The 24325-nt window shown below is 33.2% G+C and overlaps 1 protein-coding gene across 1 annotated transcript; it reads left to right on the top strand.

Annotated features, from left to right (window-relative positions):
* The first annotated feature begins 8555 nt into the window (after positions 1-8555).
* LOC147390840 (ubiquitin-ribosomal protein eL40 fusion protein) lies at positions 8556-24206 on the top strand. Its single transcript, XM_086457429.1, has 5 exons — positions 8556-8715; positions 8799-8885; positions 8981-9083; positions 23802-23868; positions 23970-24206. The coding sequence occupies exons 1-5, from the start codon at positions 8613-8615 to the stop codon at positions 23994-23996; spliced, it is 387 nt and encodes a 128-aa protein (XP_086313555.1). The 5' UTR covers positions 8556-8612; the 3' UTR covers positions 23997-24206.
* The last annotated feature ends 119 nt before the right edge of the window (positions 24207-24325 follow it).

Below are 24325 nucleotides of genomic sequence, written 5' to 3'. Positions count from 1 at the left end.
ACTATAATAGATTATTCGATACCAATCGATCTATCATAATCACAATTAGTATATCTTGTAGCTTTCATCAGATATTTAATTGTTTTGATGGTTGAGAAATGATGATTTGCATGTCATGCCAATACAATTTCTAATGAGAAATTATGTATTGAGATGACAAAAAAAAAAAAAACAGATTCTTATCCTAACTAATGGGGAAGATGACATGTCAAAATATATATATATACGCACATGCGTGTGTGCGCAACACATGCACGCACGCACAATGTGGAAACTAAACACGTATCAGATAAACAAGATAACTCCAAGTGATCGGGAGGTTTAGCAATCAAGGCAATAGTCTTAGACAAGATTGGTGGAGTCCACGACTATATATATATATATATATATATATATATTAATTGATAAGTTGGGGTTGAAAGGACCCTTCCTAATTACAGTCTTTATCGATAATAGTTACAAATTTACAATATAAATCTTCGATTAAAATTCTCGATAAGCCTTGTGGCATGCTTGAAGCATCTTCAGTTACAAAGAAGTTTTCCCCATAATAACCCAACTTTGTTGAGAAATTTACTACACTATTCGGTTCTCGCAACAAAAAAAAAAAAAATTTAATCAACAATTTAAGAATGAGGTTGCCATGATAGCTACAAAGAAGGAAGAAACAATGAGTCAAATATGCAATCTTCTCTAATTTGAGACAAAACTCTATTGAACTTAAAACTGACTTGATCTTGTGAGGGAAATTAAAAAACAAAACCCTAATCAGATTTAGTTTAAAAATCAAAGAAGGTATACCTCACGGTCATCTCAAATTCTCAAGTAAGATATTTCCATTACCATCCCATTATTCTGGTTCTTTGTTTTCTAAATAATAATAATAAGAACCTAGTTTTTTGTAGGCTTGTGGTTAATTTTTATAGTCGGTTGTTTGTGATTTATAGTTCATGAATGTTGTTTGATGTAGATTTTATAATACTGTCTTTCAATGTTATGGTCTTAGATTTGTTTTTTTTTTTTTTATATTGTGTCATTTTTCTCAAAAGATACATTGATGGTTACATTTGTTTTTATCATAAAATATATAATTTTTTATGAAAGAATCTCAAGTTTTTCATGTTTTGTTATAGTTTTTTTTCCAATTTTTTCATTTTTTCCAAAGTTTTACCTTGCCATTTTAAACCCGTATTCCAACTTGGTGACGATGTTTTAACCTACAGATTGCACTTCAATGCATAACCTTTTAGAGTTTAAAACTTATTCATCTTTCTACAACTTTATATTATTTCCTCGTGCTCTACTTTGCTCGTGATCTCCGCTCAAAATCTATTTTTCTCATGATTGATTTTCCATCTCTGTTTAGATTTTGTTTAGAAATTAATATAAACCTATGTTTAGATTTCATCTCTTGGATTTTCATGATCTCTGGTCGACTTGAAATGCCGACATAGATATGTTTTTTGTCGAGCTTCTATATTGAAGCATCATCACCGAAGCCTTTTCATAAAGGTAGGATTTTTTTTGTCGAGTTTCCATTTTGTTGTATCATCATATCACTAAAGCCTTTTCATAAAAGTAGCAATTTTTTGTCGAGCTTCTATATTGTAGCATCATCACCCAAGCCTTTTCATAAAGGTAGCAAACCGAGACTCTTTACTTTTGTGTGGGGCTTTCTTAAGTCAATCTAGACAATGCATCTTAAATGAAGTCATAAAAATAGTGCCCGTGTTCACACCGTGCCTATATCCCACCATTTATTTCTTTTCCTACAAATCACAGACATTGGTTTTTAAACATAAAACGAAGAAAAACGAAATGTGCAACAGGGGTGTAATCAATAATAATTTTTGTAAGCATGATTGAAGAAGGACAAAAAGAAGGAGTGCAACATTTTAAATAATTTTTAGAGTGTAATTTTCCAAATGGGATGCAAAAGGGAATTTTTAAGTGATGGAGTGCAATTGGTAATGGGTGGTGTGTAATTGGTCCCTTAAACATTAGGAGGTGAGAAAATCATTTTACCAACCATGAGCAAAATTGTTGTAGATGGAAAACTAGTTTTCTAACAAACAAAAAAAAAAAAAAAAATGCAATCAAATACTTGAAAAGTCACATTTTCTTGTTCAGGCCTCACGGCTTGGGTTCAAGATTGGAGGAATATGATGATTCATTTGAGGTTAAGGATGTTGAGTTTTTGAACTAAAGAGTAGTGTTTGGTTACTAGTTTTGAGTCGAAAGAGGTTGCTTGTTTACAACTTTGGAGATGTTTGATTAATTATTCGGTTTACGATTATTAGTTTGAGTTCAATAATAAAAGTGACTAATTAGGGTTTATGGCTTTAGAGGGTGAGGGAGCATTTTTTTTATGGGTACAAGTTTGTTCCGTATCTTTCTTTCTTCTTTTTTCTTTTCATCCCCTCGCCCCCCACCCCTTTTTTTTTTTTTGGGGGGGGGGGGGGGGGGGGGGGAAGTCACCAATTTGGGAGACGTCTGGTTCATTGAATTATATTTTTTATATATTATTGGTAAATCTATTTTTAATAAATTCAATAACTCAATGTTAGTGAGATTTGAACCCAGGTCTTTGGTATTATCACCCAAAGACTTTACCAACTAAGTTAAGATAATAGTAGTGTCGTCAATGGATTAGGTTCGAATCATATTTATGCTAAATAGTTTGATCTAAAACAAAATTAATAAACATGAACCCCATCATGTAACTCCGTACCCCATCGGAGATGATATATATTTTTTGGATCCGATCCATATTTATGCTAATTAGTTTGATCTAAAACAAAATTAATAAACATGAACCCCATCATGTAACTCCGTACCCCATCGGAGATGATATATATTTTTTGGATCCGATCCAATGCAATATGAGAAATCGATATTTTTGGATGGGTCCTAATCTAGCCCTATTTGATATAATAAAAGTATAAATACAATATATATCTAAATAAAATACACAATATATATAAATATACATTATTCATATATTTTAAACACATAATCAATTGGGATATGGTGGATCCAAAAAATTTCTGATAAGTTATAAAATCATATTCTCATCTGATCGGGTCCTCACCATAACCCAAATCCTTGATCTTGATTTGTATTTATCATATCAGATTTTAGGTCAGATCTAATCCACTAAAACTCTAGATAATAGACTAGGCCAACCTATTTGGCATAGTTGACAAGTCCAAATGGCCTTTTTTAAGTATACATCAAGGCCCAGAAGACTTGCTTCAGTGTATTGCAACATACTGGACTGGGCCTTTTGGGTGTGGAGTTTGGGGCAGAACCAGCCTTTTGGGTCCATGGAAGGGAAAATGGGCCTTATTACTCTAAATAGAGCCCACAAGAAGGGATCCTTTTCACAACTATTCTAGGCAAGACTCTAACCCAATACCTCTCCAAGTAAAAAAAGCCCATTATGCTATCCCAAGCCATCTGCTATTTTTTTTTTTCCTAATGGAATATGAATTCATCTGAAAAATGGTCATAGGAAAATGAATTCCACCATTTGATTGCACCAAGAAAAAATTAAAAACTTTGGTTTGGGAAAGGAGGGAGATAATCATTAGAGAATAACAATATGAACCAGAAAATCATTTTCCTAAGAATTTGGTGGAAAAACATTATACTACATTTTGGGTGATGCAATCACTTTGGGAGTAAAAGTAGTTTTCCAGGAAAAATGCATAATCGTACACATGAAAATTGCAATTTTCAGGGAAAACTATTTCTATGCAATATGATTTGAGGAGGGAAGGGGAGGGGGGATCGATGTCCCTAAAAAATGCATTTTGCAAGTGTATGATGTGCATTTATTTTTTTACTTGTGAAAGTTATTGACGGGAAAATATTTTCCCACCCAAATCCCGAGGTGGGTGTTACCCACACACCTAAAACATCAACCAATTCTCGTTTTGACATTTTCTTAGTTGAAATCAAACACTAGAATTCATTTTATTGTTGAATTCATTTTATTAAAACATTTTCTACGCAATCACACAAGGAATTCTTCTTTAAAAAAAAATCATCTAAGGGTTGGTGAGATGACCAAGACCATGCTTCAAAAAGCGAAGGCTCCCCAAGGTTGAGAAGCTTCTTCGATACTTGGAGCTTGAGTGCTTCCTTTTCCCACCCCACAATCACTTGGTGAAAATAGAATCCTCCTCCTCCTCACCCCTTTGTTCAACTTAACTTAGATAGATCCTTCAAACCTCGGTTGGGAGCATGGTTTTAAAACTCGTCCGAGACCGAGACGTATCACTCAAGTTAACTCGGTATTGGAGTTGAACGAGACCAACTCACAAGTCACTCTTTTTTTTACCGAGATTTAATACCTCACGTTGAATTATTATTATTATTATTTTTTGGAACGAGACGTCTCAAACATATCTGAAAACTCGTCTGAGATGACTCCATATCAAGCCTGGACAAGACAAGATGCTAAATGGAGTTTTAAAACCATACTTGGGAGGGGAAAAAGCTATTTAAACCTCTTAAAAGTTTCTTTTCTTTTTTGTGTGTGTGGGGGGGCGGCTTTCGGGTCAAATTAGTTTCATACCATTTTGAGAGGCAAGGATATTTTTCTTGAGATGGGCTTCCACAATCTTAGAGTGGCATCTGATTCTTTGGTGGTTGAAAAGTATATTTCTAGATGAGCTTGCTTTGATACATATATTAACTTCTTCCATGTTTTTAATGAATCCATTAGAGCTATAGAAATGTTGACATCCTTGGCCAATGAAGGAGAATAAAGGGGTTTGCTTGGAATTAAGACTTTCCTCCAAATCTACTTTCATAATTCAAGATGACATGGGGTAGAGTGTACAATAGGATATAAGCTTTAACTGCTCTCTATGTCTGTTTGGAGCATGGTTTAAAAACTTGTTCAAGATCGAGATGTATCGTCCGAGTTAACTCGGTATCGGGATTGGACGAGACCAACTCACAAATCTATTTGAGACGTCCACGTATCGTGAGATAAGCAGACGTCTCGGATGAGATTTTGCAAAATCTCGTTCAAGACAAATGATACCTAACAACAATGAATAAATCGCGAGACAAATGATATGTATCGAATGAGATTTTCAAAATCTTGTCTGAGTTAAACGTTCTCAACCCTATATTCTTTCACCAAAATCAAATTTTCTTCATCTTTTCAACCAAGTAAAAAAAAAAAAAAATGCAAGGTTTTGGGAGAAAACTTTATCTTATTCATCCGATTCAAGACGAAATAAAATGAAGAAGATGAAACATACGAAACAATGAAAATGAAACATACGTAACAATATAAATATTATAGGGATACTATGATTTTTTTTTTTTTTTTTTTTACTTTTATGTTTTTTTTTTTTTTTGGCTTCATTTTTTAATATGAATTATTTCCGAATTTTTTCAGATTTTTTAAATGGTTAAAAACCATTGTCTCAATGCCAAACGAGACAAGACGTATCGTCCGAGTTAACTCGGTATCAAGGCTGAGCAAGACAAGATGTGAAACCGAGTTTAAAAACCATGGTTTGGAGTCCTTGTGCTGAGTCACCTTTGCTTGAACTCTTCCTCTTTGTTGTCTGTTTGCTTATTGTAAGCATATGGCTTGTGTCTTTTTCTTAATATAGTTTGGTTTGGGCCCTTTTAAGCCCCCAATTATCTTTCTATAAAAAAAAATTTACAGTTTACAGGAGATTAAATCTTTTTTTATCAATAAATTTTTTATTTTGTAACACAAATTCATAAGAGAATATTAAATCATATATATATATATATAGGTCAGGTTCAATAGCCAAAAACATAATCATAGTTGTGAACAAAGTATTTTGTCATATATGAGCTAAAAGTTTAGGAATGGGATGATTTTTTGTGAGGATGATCTCTATTGGGAGGGGACAAGCCTCACAAAAAATCAACCCATTATGAAAATTTTAACCCTAATTTACAAGTCGAAGAATCTTAAACCGTCAATTTTTACCATTAATTTTTAAATCACTTTTCATGGGGTTAGAAGTTTTAGAATGGGCTGATTTTTCGTGAGGATGATCTCCTCATCATAGAGACCATCCTCATAAAAAAAATCAGCCCATTGTAAAACTTTTTAGTTAGCTAGGACAAGACTTTGTCTAGAACTTTGGCTTTGGAACACTATCTTGTGTGTTTATATATTAAATTTAGTACAAACGATTTTGTTTTAAACAAATTTAATTATTTTTCATGAAATTTGATTATGTAAAAAATATTTTAAAATGGAAAATATATCAAAAGTATATTGTACTCTTAGTGGAGACTATCAATGTACTCAAAAAGATAAACTCAAATTCTTTCTTCAGCTAAAATCTTTATATCAAGAAAGAGGTTATAATACCTTATTTATAGGATAAAAATAAACTATAAAATTACTATGAAATTTAATCATCTAAGGTGAAGTAGAATTCAAGTAAGGTAGGAGTTGAATCAAAGAAGCTCATTCACCACAATAAGGAAGAATGACTTGTTCAACCATTTTCCATAACAAATATATAATAAATTAATTCCACTAATATTTTACAACTAGACGAACCATTATATATTTTTTCATTGTATATTTACTTATAACAAACTTATTGTGCTCTAAAGAAAAAAAAATTATCTACAAAACTCAACCTTTTGTACTATAAAAGATTATCATTTACATATTTTCCTATCAATTGCACCACTTCTTAAGTGAATCCCACTTCATACATATGAAGAACTCCCGGTTAGGAACTACTTGGATCACACGCACTCAGTAAAAATCATCTTCCCATCCCTTTCATTGCCATCTTCATTGTCAGCCATGGTCGATAGAGCCGTCAGAGCAATTTTCTCAAGTGCGGTAGCTCTCACAAACACGAATTTGTAGTTTTATGCTTTCTTCATCAAAGTTAGAAGAAATGCCAAGAACAACAATCATGATCAAAAGTGATAGGTACAAAAAACATAAAAATCATAAATAATAGATAGATAGATGATAAAATGAGTTAAAAAGAAAACCCATCGATCACACAATGTTTCATGAAACTAGTGGGTGGGTTTTATATTGAAAATTTGTTGGTAACAAATATGTAGTGCAATAATTTTAAAATATGACAACTTGTTAAATCTTTATTTATTGATAGTTTTATTTTCTGTATTGCAAGTTTGTAAAAAAAAAATATTTTCCAAGAAGAAAATGATAAAGTGACTTGAAATAAAACTCGAAGTTGCATAGTGTACTTGCGTGTGCAAAAAACCTAGATATTTTTTCTAGACATACGAGTGTTATACACTTTAGGAAAATCAATGATTCTGCACACATTGTGCTATTTTGAACGTTATCTTGTGTTATTGTAGCAAGGCTCTTTCAAGAATTTTGATGGTAATAAATATGTAGTAAATTAATTCTAAAAGATTTCTTTACTCGTAAACCTTAAAGTGTGTATCACAAATTTGTTGCAAAATTATTATTATTTTTTTCACAGAATTAATAACACTAAAAATATAATATATAAATTATAAAATATTTTGTATAGATTATACAACTCATTGAATTACTTGGCAAAAAAAAAAATAAAAATAAAATAGAACTCATAGAATTTGTTTCCAAAAGATTTATAATTTTTCAAATATTTATATTATCAATTATTTCTTTTATATTAATTTTATAAATGTTCTTGATGTATATCATTTATGTTACTCAAAATATAAAATTAATGAAAACTAATTGGGGTTTCATGTCTCAACTAGTTCCTTGATTGAATTTAAGTAAAAAAATGAGGCCCTCAAAGTATGCTTTATTTTTCTAAACTTCATCCTCAACTTAAAACCCCAAGTTGCACATCTAATTACGGTTTTCGACATTGAAATGAAATTTTCCTTTATTGCCAGTATGAAGAGAGAGAGAGTGTGTGTGTGTGTGTGTGTGTCTGTGTGAAACACCATCTACCAGTAGGGTTTCACAAGAACTATTGTCCATGTCTCATAAGGAGAGAGATAAATAGAGAAAGAGAAGAGTTGGTGTTGTTCCATTTATAGATTCAATTTCAGTTCAAAATAAAACTTCAATTAATGGAGAGGAAAGAAGATGCAAAAACCAAAAAAAAATACAACTTTTTTTTTCTTTCTTTCTTTCTTTAAACTTTTAAAAGTATATTCAAATGGATTCTAAAATAAGTTTTTTGAAACTTGAACAACATGATCTTGATTTTCCTTCCGTAAAAGGCATAGTATTCTACCTCCACAAAGATGAGTTTATAAAATCACCTGTCATTTTGTCTCGCTCGAATGGATACCAAGTTAATTTGTCCGAGTCATCTCATTTAGATGAAATTATCTAAATCATTTTAAAATTATACATTTATACTTATATTTAAATAGTTATAATTTTGGTTATTATTATAACGAGGAATGGAATTGCTTGATCACATAATCATCTTATATTAATAATAAATAATTATTTTAATAACAAAATCCATAACCCAGTTGACTCGGCAGCTCGAACGAGTTCTTGAAGCATGAACTAAAAACCCTAATCTCTTAGGTAGACCTATATAATAAAGTTTTAACAAAGAGAGAATTATTTGGGACGAACAGAAGAGAAGATGCAGATTTTCGTGAAAACCCTAACAGGGAAAACTATAACCCTAGAAGTCGAATCGAGCGATACCATCGACAATGTCAAGGCCAAGATCCAGGACAAAGAAGGCACTCATCAAACCCTAACCATAACCCTAATTTCATATTTTTTTTTTCGATATCTGATTTCATTTCTTCTATTTTTTTCTTAGGGATTCCTCCGGATCAGCAGCGATTGATCTTCGCTGGAAAACAGCTCGAAGATGGACGAACTCTCGCTGATTACAACATCCAGAAAGGTTTGTAGAATCGTTCCATTTTTTTTTTCTTTCTTTTTTGGGTTCAATCTGTTGATCGATTTTTTCTGAAAGAAAGTTTGTCTTTTATGATACAGAGTCGACTCTGCATCTCGTTTTGAGACTTCGTGGTGGGATCATCGAGCCATCTTTGATGGCGTTGGCCAGAAAGTATAACCAGGACAAGATGATTTGCCGAAAGTAAGTGGTGCTCTATCTTGGTCTAAAGTTCATGTTTTTCTTTGTTGATTCTTAATTATATGAAATGGGTCTGTTATTCTTAGATGTCTCTTCAAGTTCTAGCGCTTGGATCTCAAGTTTTTTGCTCCACAAACTTTCTTTGGCCAAAAAAAAAAAAAAATTCTTAATTTTTTTTGGCAAAAATTGAGACCCATTGTGACCCTTAGCTTAATAACTCATTGGATCATTGTTCTGAAATGGACGGTTTGCTTGAATGTCATGTTGAATATGCTTTATCCAGTTTGACTCCTATGTTATATTTCGGTCTGGGCATGTTTTTTAGAATCTATATTTTTCTTTTATGGGTTTATGTGGGGAGGTAGGATTTTGATCCTAGTTCTATGGTATTACCAGATCTTAAGATATTTTCTGATTACATTTATCCACATCATTTTACCTCCTCGCCTTATTGAGAAAATCCGGGAAAGATGTCCATCTCCAAGGCTTACCTCGAACATTAGGATTTAGTTACTATGAATCAAAGAGAAAGAGAGAAGGAACACATGATTTGATGGGTTTGTAGCAAATTCGACTATATCCTTAGACTGTTGGAGCTAATTCAGTAGAACATATTTGTATTATATTTAATATTTTAGGCTCCATCATATGCCATCCAAAGAACTTTTCTTTTTAAGATCCTTCCCCACTTTATAATAGGTTGAAACATAGTTAAAATATCAAATAAAGTAGAGCTCGCTTGAGTTAATGAGTGCAAGGGAGATATAAGATCATCTTGTTACATCTTCACTTTTATCGGAAATCGTGGTATTTATACCTTTAGGATTTGGGACATCTTCTGAGACCTAGTAAAGGAATAAACCTCAGTTGCCTTGTAAGCTATTCCAACATTTTCAATCCCATAGAAAGCTTTTAGATGATTCAAAGCCTTGGAGCCAAGTGTCTTGGTTTCACTTACGGAACCAAAGGGATGTTGAGGATAGACATGCATTGGTTGGGACTTGGGAAAGAGGTTCTTCAAACTTGCGATTGGTTGGCTCTATTCGTTTTTACCTCAATGTGAGAAACTAAAATTGTTTTGATTCCTCTATTTCTAAAGATGGGATTATTTGGTTTTCATACTAGGAAAAATGTGATAAAACTTGATCCCATTCCATTCAGAAGATTGAAAGCGCCTCGATCGATTCGTCAGGAATCGATGGTTAGGGTAATTTCTGGGGAATGGAGCCGCCACCTAATTATGGGTCTAGGAATACAAAATTTGACTTCAAATCGGATTTGAGTTGGTTCACGGGTGAGAGAAATGGATAAAAGGTCAAGTTACGGGTTTCAGAAGGTGTTAGGCATCGAACCCGCTCGATTTGAAAATCGCTCTACTATGATCCAAATTCATACTTCGGTCAAGAAAAGAATTAGGTCGAGCTAATAGGCTAAATCATCCTTGGGTCAATTTGGAGAGACTAAAATCAATATCAAGATCCAAGGGATTTTGCCTGATCATCATCATTTTAGCCAAATTGGCGAATCTAATCTTATGGCTTCAATTCTGCATGAAATACCACATAATTTCCTTGAATGCACATAACTATCACAAAAAACACATATAATCCATGATTCTCTTTTAAACTACATGACAGAATCAATAAATCCTATTTGATCTTGCTAAATTGGAAGTTTTATCTTTACTCTTTACTAATGCCTACAAAGCACACACATAATTGACCAATCATAAAGAAAGAAAAAGATTGGACTTTGAGGGTGTCTAACTCTAGACATTTCCTAATTGAACTTATTAGAAACAAGCATTGAGCCTTCCAATCCGGTTCTATGAAATCAAAACCAATAAGTCGGTCCCCAGTTAAAAAACAACGCACAATGCATAGAACAAGGGTACTCTTAAATCACATTTTTTCTAAAATAGATGTAATATATCCCCAATTGGGTAGAACCTTTCTTAGGCACCAATGATGATCAAGAAGTGCAATTGGTGCAACTCAAAAAGGACTTTTTCTATTGAGCTCGTGGGTCCTAAAGTCGAATTCTATTTGATTTTAATTAATTTGATTGGCAACTAGTGATTCCAATTTTTCCTAAGGGCAAGGAATTGGTAATGACTTCCAATCCTTATTTTTTCGATTCCATTCCTTGGTAGGGGTGTCGTTTTACTAAATTGGTGATCAAACCTTGTGGAATTAGCAATTAAAACACTCAAAAGGCAAAGAGTAACCCACTAAGCACAAAGAATTGTGGGTGAGAACAGTAATACCTCCCATTCAAGACAGGGAAGAACGAATTGTGTCGACTTGAGCCACCAACACCAAACTTGGTGTCCGAACTCAAGGAGTCGAGACGGTATTGTCTAATCGTCCTACTTCCCTAAACTATTACAATCCAAGACTTCTTGGATATTAATAAATTCCAAATTTAATTATACAAATTAAAATTCAATCTTATTAAAGTCACTAAAAGCTAAAAAATAATAAAAATAAAATTATCTTTATGTCTGATTCCTTGTGGTCGAAATTTTCGCCAAAATAAATTTCAATGATAATCAATGTTCTTCGATTTAATCTTATTGTTGATCATCAAATAGGAAATTTAATCGAGCACAATTTCGTCACATATAAGGAGCTAAATAGAAACATTAGAATGATGGTTAGTAAACGAATTCAAAATATGATTCTTAATGATCCAGAAATTGTTGAACTTCATTCAATTTGGATAGAAAATTTGATTGTACTCCAAATGGATATATTACAATGGTTAATCAGGTCAAAAGTTATGATTGTTTTAAGTTTCAAAGTAAAAAATTTCGTCCTTACAAGGAGCAAAACGGAAATATTAGAGTAATATTTAGTTAATGGATTCAAAATATGATTATGAATGATCTAGAAGCTGCTGAATTTTGTTCAATTTGGATAGAAAATTTGATTCTACCCCAAATGCATATATTACAATGGTCAATCGGACAATCGAATAAGAAGTTAGGCCCAGGTTTTTCTTTCTTTTCAATTGGTCAACTATGTGTATGTTTTAAGCATTAGTAAAGAGTAGAGATAAAACTTCCAATTTGGTAAGATCAAATAGAATTTATTGATTTTGTCATGGAGTTTAGGAGTGAACCATGAATCACAAGTGTTCTTTGTGATAGTTATGGTCATTCTCCCGAATGTTGTTCGAGTTTGCCATGTTTTGTGCTACGCAGACCAATTTGTGCCATTCACAAAATTCTTATTGGACATCAACACCTTGGAAAATCCTCAAATCAATCGGAAGAATGTGGTAAAAATTGGAAAATTTTAACTCGTGAATTTGAAGCCTCATTTTTTGTAATTAATTCTTGGACTTGGGCATAAAATAATGATGATGTAACCATCCTAGAATATCAATCTATACCTTAGTTTTCTCCAATTGACCAATGATAGTCTTGGGATCGTAGTAGATATTGATTGGTTCAATCGGGAGGGTTTGATGCCCAATACCTTTTGAAATTTTTAATTCGACCCTTCACCTATATCTCTTACCCGTGGACCAACCCAAATCCAATTTGGAGTCATTTTTGATTCCTAGGCCTATAACTAGGTAGTGGCTCCCCGTCCCTCCAAAAAATACCCTATCATCAATTCTTAACGAATCAGTTGATGCGCTTTCACTAACTCATCTCATTCAATTGACACGATTGAATCAACACGATCGAGTCAAAACTAGAAAAAACTTATGGATGCTTGACTGCAAAGTTGGGAGAGTATTCTGAATGGATGGACATGATACTGGGTTTATGCCACTTTGGATATCTTCATGATGGAATATTTGAACTTATTTTCTTTTGTCATTGACTTATATTTTGATTCAAACCTGTCAGTTGTTGAATAACCTATTGCTTCAACAAACTCTTTTTTTCCCCATCTCCTTGTTATGAGGTAGATGGACTCATTCAGATGGAGGCAAGATTGGTCATTAGGATTGATCGGGTGGATAAAAGAAATTAGGTTGATTGGTTCGAGTTCGGCGAAGGAAATTAGGTTCAAAGTGGGTTGAGGCTGCTTTTGATAGGTAGATAATGACCTTGGTCAATGAGCCTATCAAGGATATGGCCAAGCATTTGATGGAATTCAAAGAATTGTCCATTGGCCAAATTCAGAGGGACCTGGGTTGTAATACCGTTTCATCAGTTTTTGATAGGCAACATTAACGGACATTCCAAGGTTGGAGAATTGTCTCCCACGCTTAGGTTGAGTAGCTTGAGAGGCTGGTGCGATAGAGGTATTGGCCAATTGTAGGGAATTTGTATTAGGTTTGAAACTTTTGGGTTTGGATTCTGACAAGTTACCAAAAATCCCCAATGAAAAATCATTTTCCACTTGATTTTCAACTTCAAGAGATAGAAAAGTGGGAAGATATTGAGGCAGCAAGCACTTTGCATAGGTTGGAGAGAGATTCTTAAGGATGATCTTGACCTTTTCTTTCTCTTTGGGTTGATGTACACACCTCATTTTTGCACTTGCCCGGTTAATCAACTTGTCAACCCGATTGCAACGGTTCCCAATGATGGATGAATATTCTAATGTTTGTAGTTGTTACTAGATATGTTTTCAAAGCTCGAATGAGATATTTCAAGCAAGCAAAACTTTCGAAATCATGCTTCGCTAAGAAAATGACCCAAAAACATAGAAATTATCATGTTTAGACAAAAAGAAATCTTATGAGAAATATCACTAAAAAATGATCAAATTATCAAAATACTCCTGACATTAGAACATCTCAAGAGCCTACATTACACTTAGGAAAACCCTTTCGAACACATAAAACAACTAAAATCAAATAAATTATTTTGTCAATTTTTACAAAGTTTGACAAAATTACCAAAATGCCCTTCATAGGGTTTACGATCATTTCACGACAAAAACCCATAAGTGACAAACCAATACTCATTGAATTCCTTATGAAAAATTGATTTTAAAACATTCCAAAATGTCGAAAAAAAAAATTTCATCGCAAAAGTCCTCTTTGAGGGCAAAACGATAAGTTTTTCAACCTTAAATTCAAAATTTTGAAACTAATAATTAAAAAATTAATTAATGTAAAGTAAAATTTAAATAAATCAAATTAAATTTTTTGAACGAATAAAACCAATTAATTAAGCTCACAGGCCAAATTTTAAGTGGTGGCCCATTTACTTAAGTGGGATCCACATGATATTTAATAAAGAACCCTCCACCAGAGGCCCCAAAGATTTAAAAAATTAATTTAATAAAGAACTGTTCCTTGGGGGGTTCTCCAAAAATTAAAAAATTCCTATTCTATGTAAGTCAAAAAATTCAAATAAAACTTATCTAAAATATTATCCTGATCTAAACAACTTAACAAATTAGTTACAAATTGGCTTTATCTCTAATAGATCTAATCCACCTAATTTGGTAGGTAAAAAAAAATCTTAGAAAATCAAGGTAAAAAATTTTCTAATATTTTTTAAAACCTTAAATTTGAAGTCCCAAGTCTATACCTAATCTCCAAGCCTTAGTTTTCAATCTAAAAACACCTAAAAACTTTGTTAAAAAAACATCCAATTTTTTAAAAAAGTCTCATTTCGAAGATTGGAGATAGATCTAACAATAGAGATAAAGTGAGAAGATTCAAATGAGGAATGTTCTCCTTCAGTTTCTGGGGGAATCGATCGTCGCAATCACTTAGGTAAAAACATGGGTATATTTTCATTTATTTTAAATCTAAGCTATTTTGTAATGTAAATCTTTGGGAAAAGTAGACTTACTTTCACCGGGTGAGATTGGTCCCTAACATTTTCCAGTCCTGTAACTTGATTCTCGCACCTACGATATTTTGTACTTTAGTATTTTTTATCCTTTAGAGTCATGTTTTGGTTCCTAGACCGTAAAACTAGGTGGCGATTCAAAAAAAAAAAAAAAAAACGGATCTACACCCACAGATCGAGGGTGCTTTCAGTGGTGACTCCACTGGGGATTTATTTTTATTTTTTTGGGAGTCGTCACCTAGTTTTACGATCTAGGAACCAAAATATGATTCTAAACGATAAAAAATACTAAACTACGAAACGATTGTGGGTACAAGGATCAAGTTACGGAACTGGAAGGTGTTAGACACTAATCCCGTCCGGCGAACGCTGGTGTAATGTTAAAAAAAAAAAAATGTTGACTAAGTCAACTATGGTTGACTCAAGTCAAGTCAAGTCAATTATTGTTGACTAGTCAAACAACTTTGACTAAGTCAAATTGACTAAGATATTTTTAAGAAATTCTAAAAGAATTAGAATTTTGTAATATCTAGATATTTTTAAAAAAAATATATCAAATAAAGATATTAGCTGATTTTTTTAGTTGTTTCATTTTCTTTACACAAAGAAAGAAGAGAAAAGAAAGAAAGAAAGAAAGAAGAGAAAGAAAGAAGAGAAAGAAAAGAAGGAAAGGAAAAGAAATAAGGTAGGCCCTTGCAACTAATTATAATAGTTTTAGTAAAAATATATATGTATAATGCTGATTTTATAGTTGTAAAAATTGGATTTGTTTTGTTTTTAAAAATAATTTTGATTTAGAAATTTTAAAGTTAAAATTGTTTTGTAAATTTTTTTAACAACATGCATATTATTTATACATATTTATATTAGTGTTTTTATGATTTTAAAGCATGCTAGTATTTGGTATTTTGTTTAAAAGGAATTCTTACATGTTTGTAATTGATTTATACATGTTTTATACGTAAATATACATGCTAAAAATAAAATACAGCAACTATGAAAGTTGCTGTTATTTTTGTATTAAATTGACACCATGATTGTTGGATAGAATATAAAAAAAAATGGTTGCTTTATACGTACGTTATACGTGTTTATATGTACATTATACGTATTTATACGTATTAAATATAAAATACAGCAACTATAAAAGAAGTTTTTATATAATATATTACTATGTTTACTTTAGTTTCATGCTAAAAAAAAAATATTTGTTAATTTATACGTATTTTATAAGTACTTAATACGTATTTTGTACTTGTCAAAAAGAAAATACAGTAACTATATAAGTTGCTGTTTTTTTTACACAATACATATTTTGTTCACATTTTTATAAACATACATGATTTTTGAATAAGTTAAACTGGTGGACAGTTTACTTTAATCATTTTAGTGATGGATTTCCAAGAAATGTTTCTAATTAAAAGTTGGGTAGAAAAGTAATTTATTAAAATAAATATGAGAACGAGTTCTCAATTGAATGTCGTGCTTTTAAAATATCCAGTTAGTGAGATGCTTCGGCGTATGCCGTATAAGACACGAAAAGGAGAGAAAATATGAAGTGATGCTTCAGTCATAGACTGTGTAAGACACGAATGAGTGAAATGCTTCGACTAAGGGTCGTGTAAGACACGAAAGAAAGAAAAAGAAAAGAGAGATAAGACTGTACATTTAAGAGTGGACTGGGTATTTAAAACACGTGTATGTTTTATTTTTCATTACGTTTTGAAAAGAAAATAAATACTTATATGTAGTATTTTAGTGATTTATTAAAGAGATTGTGAAAACCTATAAAGAATAACATGTTGTGATATTTTCGGAATGACGTGTTATTCTAGGATAACAGTTGCGTTGTTTGAGTTCCTATGTATTATGGGATGCATAAGAACACAACATCACAACAGGAATCCGGGAGTTTCTTTTCTATCTTTAATAGAGAACAAGATGTAGATAGTTGTATGATTGATAGAGAATATCGAGGATCACATGCACGCCAGATTGGCATAGATGAAGATGGCTAGTTAATGATCATTAATAGTCTAGAGTAGTCAAGAAAGAATGACCTACTTGATTTGGCCCGTTTCTTAAGGCCTTGGTCAACGGCCAACCTGAGCCGGAAAACAGTTACCCAAATTATGGCAGAGGCTGGCCATAGAATCAGGAACTAACGGTGGGGTTCCACATTGGTGAAGTATTGGAATAATCGTATTTTGACTGAGATGTTCACATCAGTCGTGACCCTCAACTCTCTATTATAGTACTCTATTATTTGATGTTATATTATGAACAATTGTTTTCTTCAGATTTTTAAGTGTTTTAATTTCCTACTAAGTTTTATGACATCGGTGTTCAATTATTTTTAATTGTGTTGAATATCAAATATGCATGATTTATGAATTCTTAGAATGTTTAAACTGCATATAGGATGCTGTTATTTAGAATTGTAAGATTCCCCTATTGGGTAACTCCCCTGTTACTCACCCCTACGACATCACAAATTTCAGGCGCACCTGGTTTAGGTGATCCTTCCGAGGAGACTCAGTGCCAGGGCCTTATAGATGATCAGTCCAAGCTTCCAGGAGTGGAGCATGGGTATTACTAGTAATAAGTCTTAAACTAGAGTTAGGTTTAAGTCTTTAGCTATCGTTTTTGGTTATGTAATTATGAACACCATAGTATGACATTACTGTTTTAAGTATATATGTCAAGTGTTTCTGATGTTTGAGGATACGTGTTTGTTCTGTTGAGCAATGATCAGGTATGACATATAGTTATATTATTTGTCATTTAAGTTTATGTATTGATTATCATGACATGGGTTTTATATCATGCCTCGGAATTCAACTTGGGAATCATGGGGATTCGGGTTGAGTTTTTGGGGCGTGACAGTTGGTCTTAACTTTTTTCAAAAATTTACATTGCAAAATAGCCTAGATCTGAAATAAACGAAAGATTACTCTTGTTTTTTTTACTTAAGTGATTGCGACGGTCAATTCCCTCAGAAATTGGCGGAGAGCGTTCCTCGTGTGAATCTTCTTGCTTTATTTTGGTGCTAGATCTGCCTCCGACCTTCGAGATAAGACTTTCTTTCCTTGGATCTGGATGTTTTATAGACTTTTTGGAGTGTTTTTAAGAGTTTCTAAGTGTTTTTAGATTGAAAACTATGCTTTGGGGTTAAATATGGAATTGGGGCTTCAGATTTAGGGTTTTGAGAAGTATTGGGAGAGTTTTTTACCTCTCTTTTCTAGGGTTTTTCTTAACCTACGAAATTAGGTGGTGGAGGCTCCTTGTTAAAGATTTTTTTGAAGATTAGGGTTTGGATTAAATCTCTTAGAGATGAGGTCTATCTCTAACTAATTTATTAAGTTGTTTAGATTAGGATAATATTTTTTTAAGTTTTATTTGAATTTTTTGACTTATGTAGAATGAGAATTTTTTAATTTTTGGAAACCCCCCAATGGAAGGTTTTTTATTAGATTAATTTTTTAATTCTTTGGGACCTCTTGTGGAGGGTTCTTTATTAAATATCATGTGGGTCCCACTTAAGTAAATGGGCCATCATTTAAAATTTAACCTGTGGGTTTAATTAATTTGTTTTATTCGTTAAAAATTTTTAATTTGATTTATTAAGATTTCACTTTACGTTAATTAATATTTTAATTATTAATTTCAAATTTTTTGAATTTTAAGGTTGAAAAATTATTGTTTTGCCCTCAAAAAAGACTTTTGCGTTTAGACGTTTTGAAATCAATTTTTGTAAGAAGTTCAATGAGAATATTGGTTTGTGTCACTTATGGATTTTTGGTGTGAAATAATTGTGGACCCTATGAGAGGCATTTTGGTAATTTTGTAGAAATTGGTGAAACAATTTATTTGGTTTTAGTTTGTTGCTTTATGTATTTGAAAGGATTTTCCTAAGTATAATGTAGGCTCTAAGGATGTTCTGATGTTAGGGGTATTTTGATCATTTTTCTCGTAAGGCTTTTTTTTGTCTTAACATAATGATTTTTATGTTTTTGGGTCATATTTTCTTAGTGTAGCGTGATTTCTAAAGTTTTGCTTGTTTGAAATATCTCATCCGAGCTTTGAAAATACATCTAGTTACAAATACAAACATTAGAATATTTGTCCATCATTGGGAACTGTCGCAATCAGGTTGACGAGTTGATTAATTGGGCAAGTGCAAAAATGAGGTGCCTACAGTCGATCCCATAATTCGGATGATGAACTCAGTGAAGGTTTTCCTAAGTTTTTGTTTAGTCGTTTTCAAATCCCTTCGTAATAGTTCGATATCAATGTTGGATGGATAAGTCCTTGAGCTTGCATGATGTCAATGTCTACTTTCAAGTGTGTCTTAAGGCATCCAATTCCATCGAACTTATCTATATTTGGCACCATAAATTTTTCTGTAGACGAACAGTGGAAAATAGTGTCATTGCCCCTAATCCTAGGGCGAGATCATCTAGATCCTTGATATTTTTTAGTGCACTTTCAAGCAGAGTTATTCGACAAGCTAAAGTAGGGTCGGTAAGTACTTGATCTACTTCTTGGTCTTTAGCAACGTCAAACACAACTTGAGGTTTTTTGACTTTAGTTTTCTTCTCAATTTTCAGGCCATCAATTTGTGCTTAGGTAGAGGTAGTGATTTGTGTTTGAAAAGAGTCCAAATCAGACAGAGTTCTATTTCATCCATGGTAGTTGTTCCTTCACATTGCAAGGATAAGTTACTTGGACTTGATGACGGTACTCTGGTAAGACAACCTTCTTGATGGATCCAAAGTGGTACAAATGGTGGTTTTGGACGTCTAGGAGCAATTACGACCTGATTGAAAGAGAATCAGATTAACTATTGATTCTAAAAAATTAACTCTTAACCACACAATTAAAGATTGAATATGAATTAGGACCATAAAATTTTTTTTAGCCCAAGTTTAGTGTCAATCATTGTATCTAAATGTATCGTAAGCCTAAACAGACTACAAGAGAGATGAAGATTGGTCATGGATCTAACCTTGATTGGGTTGAACTTTTGGTCAACTTGGTAAAACAGATTGATCTAACTCAATGGGTTGAGTTTAAACAGTTCAAGTCACATAATTAATTGGTCCAATTGGTATCTCAAGAGTGGAATGACTTAAATTGTCTAATTGGCCCAACTAATTAGGTATGAATTAATCTAAAGGTTGGTAACCACAACCAATTGGTCCAATAGGTTTGATCGATTAGATCCACTTGCCAATTTGGTCAATTGGTTCCGTTTGACTGGTATATTTCATTAATCATGTTGGTTTTATTGGGCCGGATCGGTATTGCGTGTTCAAATTGAGCGGTGTGGATCGATCCGCCCACTTGTTGGTTGGATTGAAACAGAGCAACCTGGGAACACTCATGGTCGATTCGAGTCATGGCCTAATTGGGACTGCACCTAGGTAAGCTCACTATGTGATTGAGGTTAGGTTAGCACAAAGCTTAAGTCTTTTCAGCTTGGAACACCGATATACCTTCCGATGTCATCCGGTTAGACAGTACATGGTGCTCTAGTTTAATATACTCGAAGGTACTGGATTGAAGTTGTAAGTTTTTGCATGTGTCCCAATGGACCAATTAGTAATGTTTCAACTACAGGGTTTTAGGGGTCAAAACATGACTCAAATATGAATATGTATGCTTGTGAGTGTACAAAGGGCAGGGTGTGCCTGAGGCATTTTCGCGAATAGTCATCCAAGCAGAGACACAAATAAAATGTATTCACCACAAATAATTACAAACCACAAAAGCATACCCACCAAAGAAAAGACAAAAGTTAACCTATTCTAAGTCTTATATGAGTCAACTGGTTGACTCAATGGTCTACCTAAGGAAAATCTTGGATCAGGTCAAATTTGACCCTAAAATCCTCAGTGGAGTCGTCATTGAAAGTGTCTTGACACTTTTTAAGTAAAAGAGTATAGGTATTTGGGGGATTTTAGGAAATTGGGAGTTGCCACCTAGTTTAGGTCTAGGAACCAAAAATGATACCAGAAGGATTTGGGTCGATCTACGAGTAAGAGATACATGTAAGAGGTTAGATTATGGGTAACAGAAGGTGTTAGGCAAGGAACCTACCCGATCGAAGTGATCTGTCTCTATTACGATCAAATATTTCCCAAGGTCAAAAGGTGAAGGCTAAGGTCAAGTGAAAGGTTAAATGTCCTAAAGTCAAATCATGGAGGCCAAAGTCAAGGTCAAGATCCAAAGGCTTAAGCCCAAACATCATCATTTTATGTTGGATTAGCCAATCGAATTTTATGGCGATAATTTTCCAAATTTTGTGCATTGGAAAAAACTTAAATTTCATATTCAAAATTTCGAGGTTTACGTGGCATAATAAGAAATAATGTGCATCCCTTAGCAAAATATACCGAATCAACTCACTACTTTCACAATGAGAATAAAGTTTAATCGATTCACTAACTCATGAAAATTTTGAATTTTAAATTAACCACCAACCCATGAGAAATTTGGATTTCTAATCGATTACTAATGCATGAAAATTTTGAATTTTAAATCGATCACCAACCCATGATGATTCAGTTTGTAATTATTTGTGTTGAATGCATTTTATTTGTATTTTTGCTTGGATGACTATTCGCGAAAATGCCCTGGGGCGCACTCTGTCCCTTTGCACTCATAAGAATACATATTCATATTTTCGTTATGTTTTGACCCCAAAAGTCTCGTAGTCTGAATATTGTTAATTTGGTCCCTTGGGACACTGGTGACGCATGCCAAAGTTAAACTGGAGTACCACGTATTGTCTGATCGAATGAAATTGGAAGGCATATCGGTGTTCCAAACTGAAATGACCTAAGCTTACCTAAGCTTTGTCCTAACCTAGCCTCAATCATGTAGTAAGCTTAGAGACTCAAATCTAGGTGCGGTCCCAATTAGTGAGTTGGTGTAATGTGTTGGGCCGACTTGAGTCATGTTTGTGAATTGAGTTGGAGCGGGTCGATGGAATTGAGTAAAAGGTATATTGGGTTAAGTTGGGATCAGTTTCAAGTGGGTTTTTGGATTGGTTTTTTTATTTAATTCGAGGGGTGTTTTTGTAATTTCATATTTTGAGTTTAGTTCGTGCCTATAGTTGTTTTTGTTGTAATTTTGTGAATTTAGGTTGGCGAAAAGTGATTGTCTAAGGTCGAGTAGTAATTTGTTGAGGGGTATTTTTATAATTTTGGGGATTTTTCGTGAACTTCTCAGATTTTTACGTTTTTTGTCTCATTGGATTTGAAATCTTATTTTTGAGAGAAAAGTAACCTTTTAAAGGTATTTTTAGATTTTTCTTACCTCGTTTTGGGAGTGGAATGGGGATGTTCGTCCCACTAGGTATTTTTGTAATTTAATCACTTTGGCTGTTTTGGGGGTGTGGGACTTAAGTTTTTGAATTCTACATCTCAAAATATGACAGTTTTGTCAAGTTTCGTCGGAAATGGAGATCGTTTGACATGTGTGCTCTCCAAATTTTCTTTTTTTAGTTAATATCGAAAAATTTCACAAATCTTAGTATTTTTGGAGACTGAGTTTGTCATTTTCTACGGGTTGGTTAGTTTTATCCTAAATGAGAGGTTTTTAGTTATGGGGTGTGAATCAATGTTGTTGGGAGTGTTTCCTGGTTGGGCGAAGTCTAGGGTTTTTTCATAATTTTACATATGTTGGAATTTTTTGAGCTCGTCCCCTAGAGTTTTGCTCTCTATGTCTCATTGTGGGTTTGTGTTTCACGTTTTGTTGGGAATAATGGTCGTTCGACAGGTGCTCTTTCCCAATTGTCCTTTTTCCTCTTTTTTCCTTTCTATCCTCTCTCTCTTCTCGGATTACATGTAGTTTTAGTTCATTTCAGAGCATGTGTCATTTTATACTCTTCTCGGAGTGTATAGTAGTTTAAGACTCATTTCAGAGCTTTTACAATAGTATACCACTCATTTCAAAGTTATCGGATGGATCACATTGACGAATCAGGTGGATGTCAAAAAAGGACTGTCTACTCTTTCCAATCTATATAAATAGGGATAAGGTCTCAAATGGAAATGGAGTTTTTTTTTTTTTTTTTGAGTGAAGGATGATGGAACCTTAAATTATAACTGTAATACGAATATATTATAGCGAATTAACTCCATGAACCTAGGGACGTAGTTGACATTTGCTATACACCCCATCAAATCTTGTGTGTTGTTTCTCACCTCTCTTTGATTTGTTATGTTGATGCACTGTGTGATCAAATCTTAGTTGTTAGGTGAGTCTTGGAGCATGGATGGATGCTTGGGTTTCTAGCTTTGTCAAAATGACCTTTGATCATGAGCTTCACATATCTTGATGTGAAGTTTTTACATCAAAATACAGTTCTATGTCTTGAACTAACTATGGGAGGGAAAATGTAGGTATGATAATTTTGTGCAGATCTTGATTTTTCCGATGGTGTTTGGAGTTGGCTCACAAGTAACATAGTAAGTACTAAGTACTCATGAGCTGTTTGGCGAATATGCCAAACTAAAAATCCATGAAGCATGAGATGAAAACCCACATCTCCTTTTCTCCATCACCCACGAACCCTGTATCTTCAGTTGAGGCATGTTCCCTCAATATTTCATTTCGTCGTTAATGCACATAAAAATATTTCTATGAAATTTTGTTTTCAGAGTGACCAATTTCCTTGGTGTAAAGTAAAAAAGGGCTAGGTGTGAAGCTCAATTTCCTTGGTTTTAAAGTAAAAGGAATTTACTCTCAGTTTGTTTCTTGAAGGGTTTGGTTGATATGTGTTTTTCCTTTCTTATTCAGTCTTATTTTATATCCTGTGTGGAGAGTTGTTGATCAACCTTCTCTGCCACATATAATGGTAGCAATTCTGTATATTTCTTGTGGTTCTATGCTACATATAATTGGTAATTTGATGCTTAATGTGGTAACACATTATGTGGCAGATGTTACGCACGTCTGCATCCTCGTGCTGTGAACTGCAGGAAAAAGAAGTGTGGGCACAGCAACCAGGTATGACTTACGTGTTTTTAATTGTTTGTTTCTTCTAATTATCACTACTATTTCACCGAATTGTGAAATTTACGATTTATATTTTTGAATTTGAATTGCAGTTGAGGCCAAAGAAGAAGATTAAGTAGATCTGATTGCGATTTGGTGTTGTAGGCGTGGTGATAGCTTCATTGACTGTCTGCAAAGACCTCTATCTAGGAAATTGGAAATTGAGATTTAAACCTTTTGCTTTAATATGAAGACTTACGGTTTTTTTTACCTTACTTTGCTCATTTTCCTTTGAATTTTAGATGTAAAATACCATGTTATGGCCCCATTGGGGTTTTCTTCACCCCTCAGATTTGAGTATTCTGTGTGCCTCATAAGTATGTCCCTAAGGTTTTTACGAATGCATGAAAAATATGTTTTCCTTTTGAAATGTAATTCACTGCATTTTTTTTTTTTTTCGGTTAAAAGC

The sequence above is a fragment of the Akebia trifoliata genome, chromosome 11, assembly GCF_017979445.1.
Source record: "Akebia trifoliata isolate Shusen 1 chromosome 11, ASM1797944v1, whole genome shotgun sequence".
Lineage (NCBI taxonomy): Eukaryota > Viridiplantae > Streptophyta > Magnoliopsida > Ranunculales > Lardizabalaceae > Akebia > Akebia trifoliata.
The sequence above is the reverse complement of the archived record's forward strand: the minus strand, read 5'-3'. Positions and strand labels throughout refer to the sequence as shown.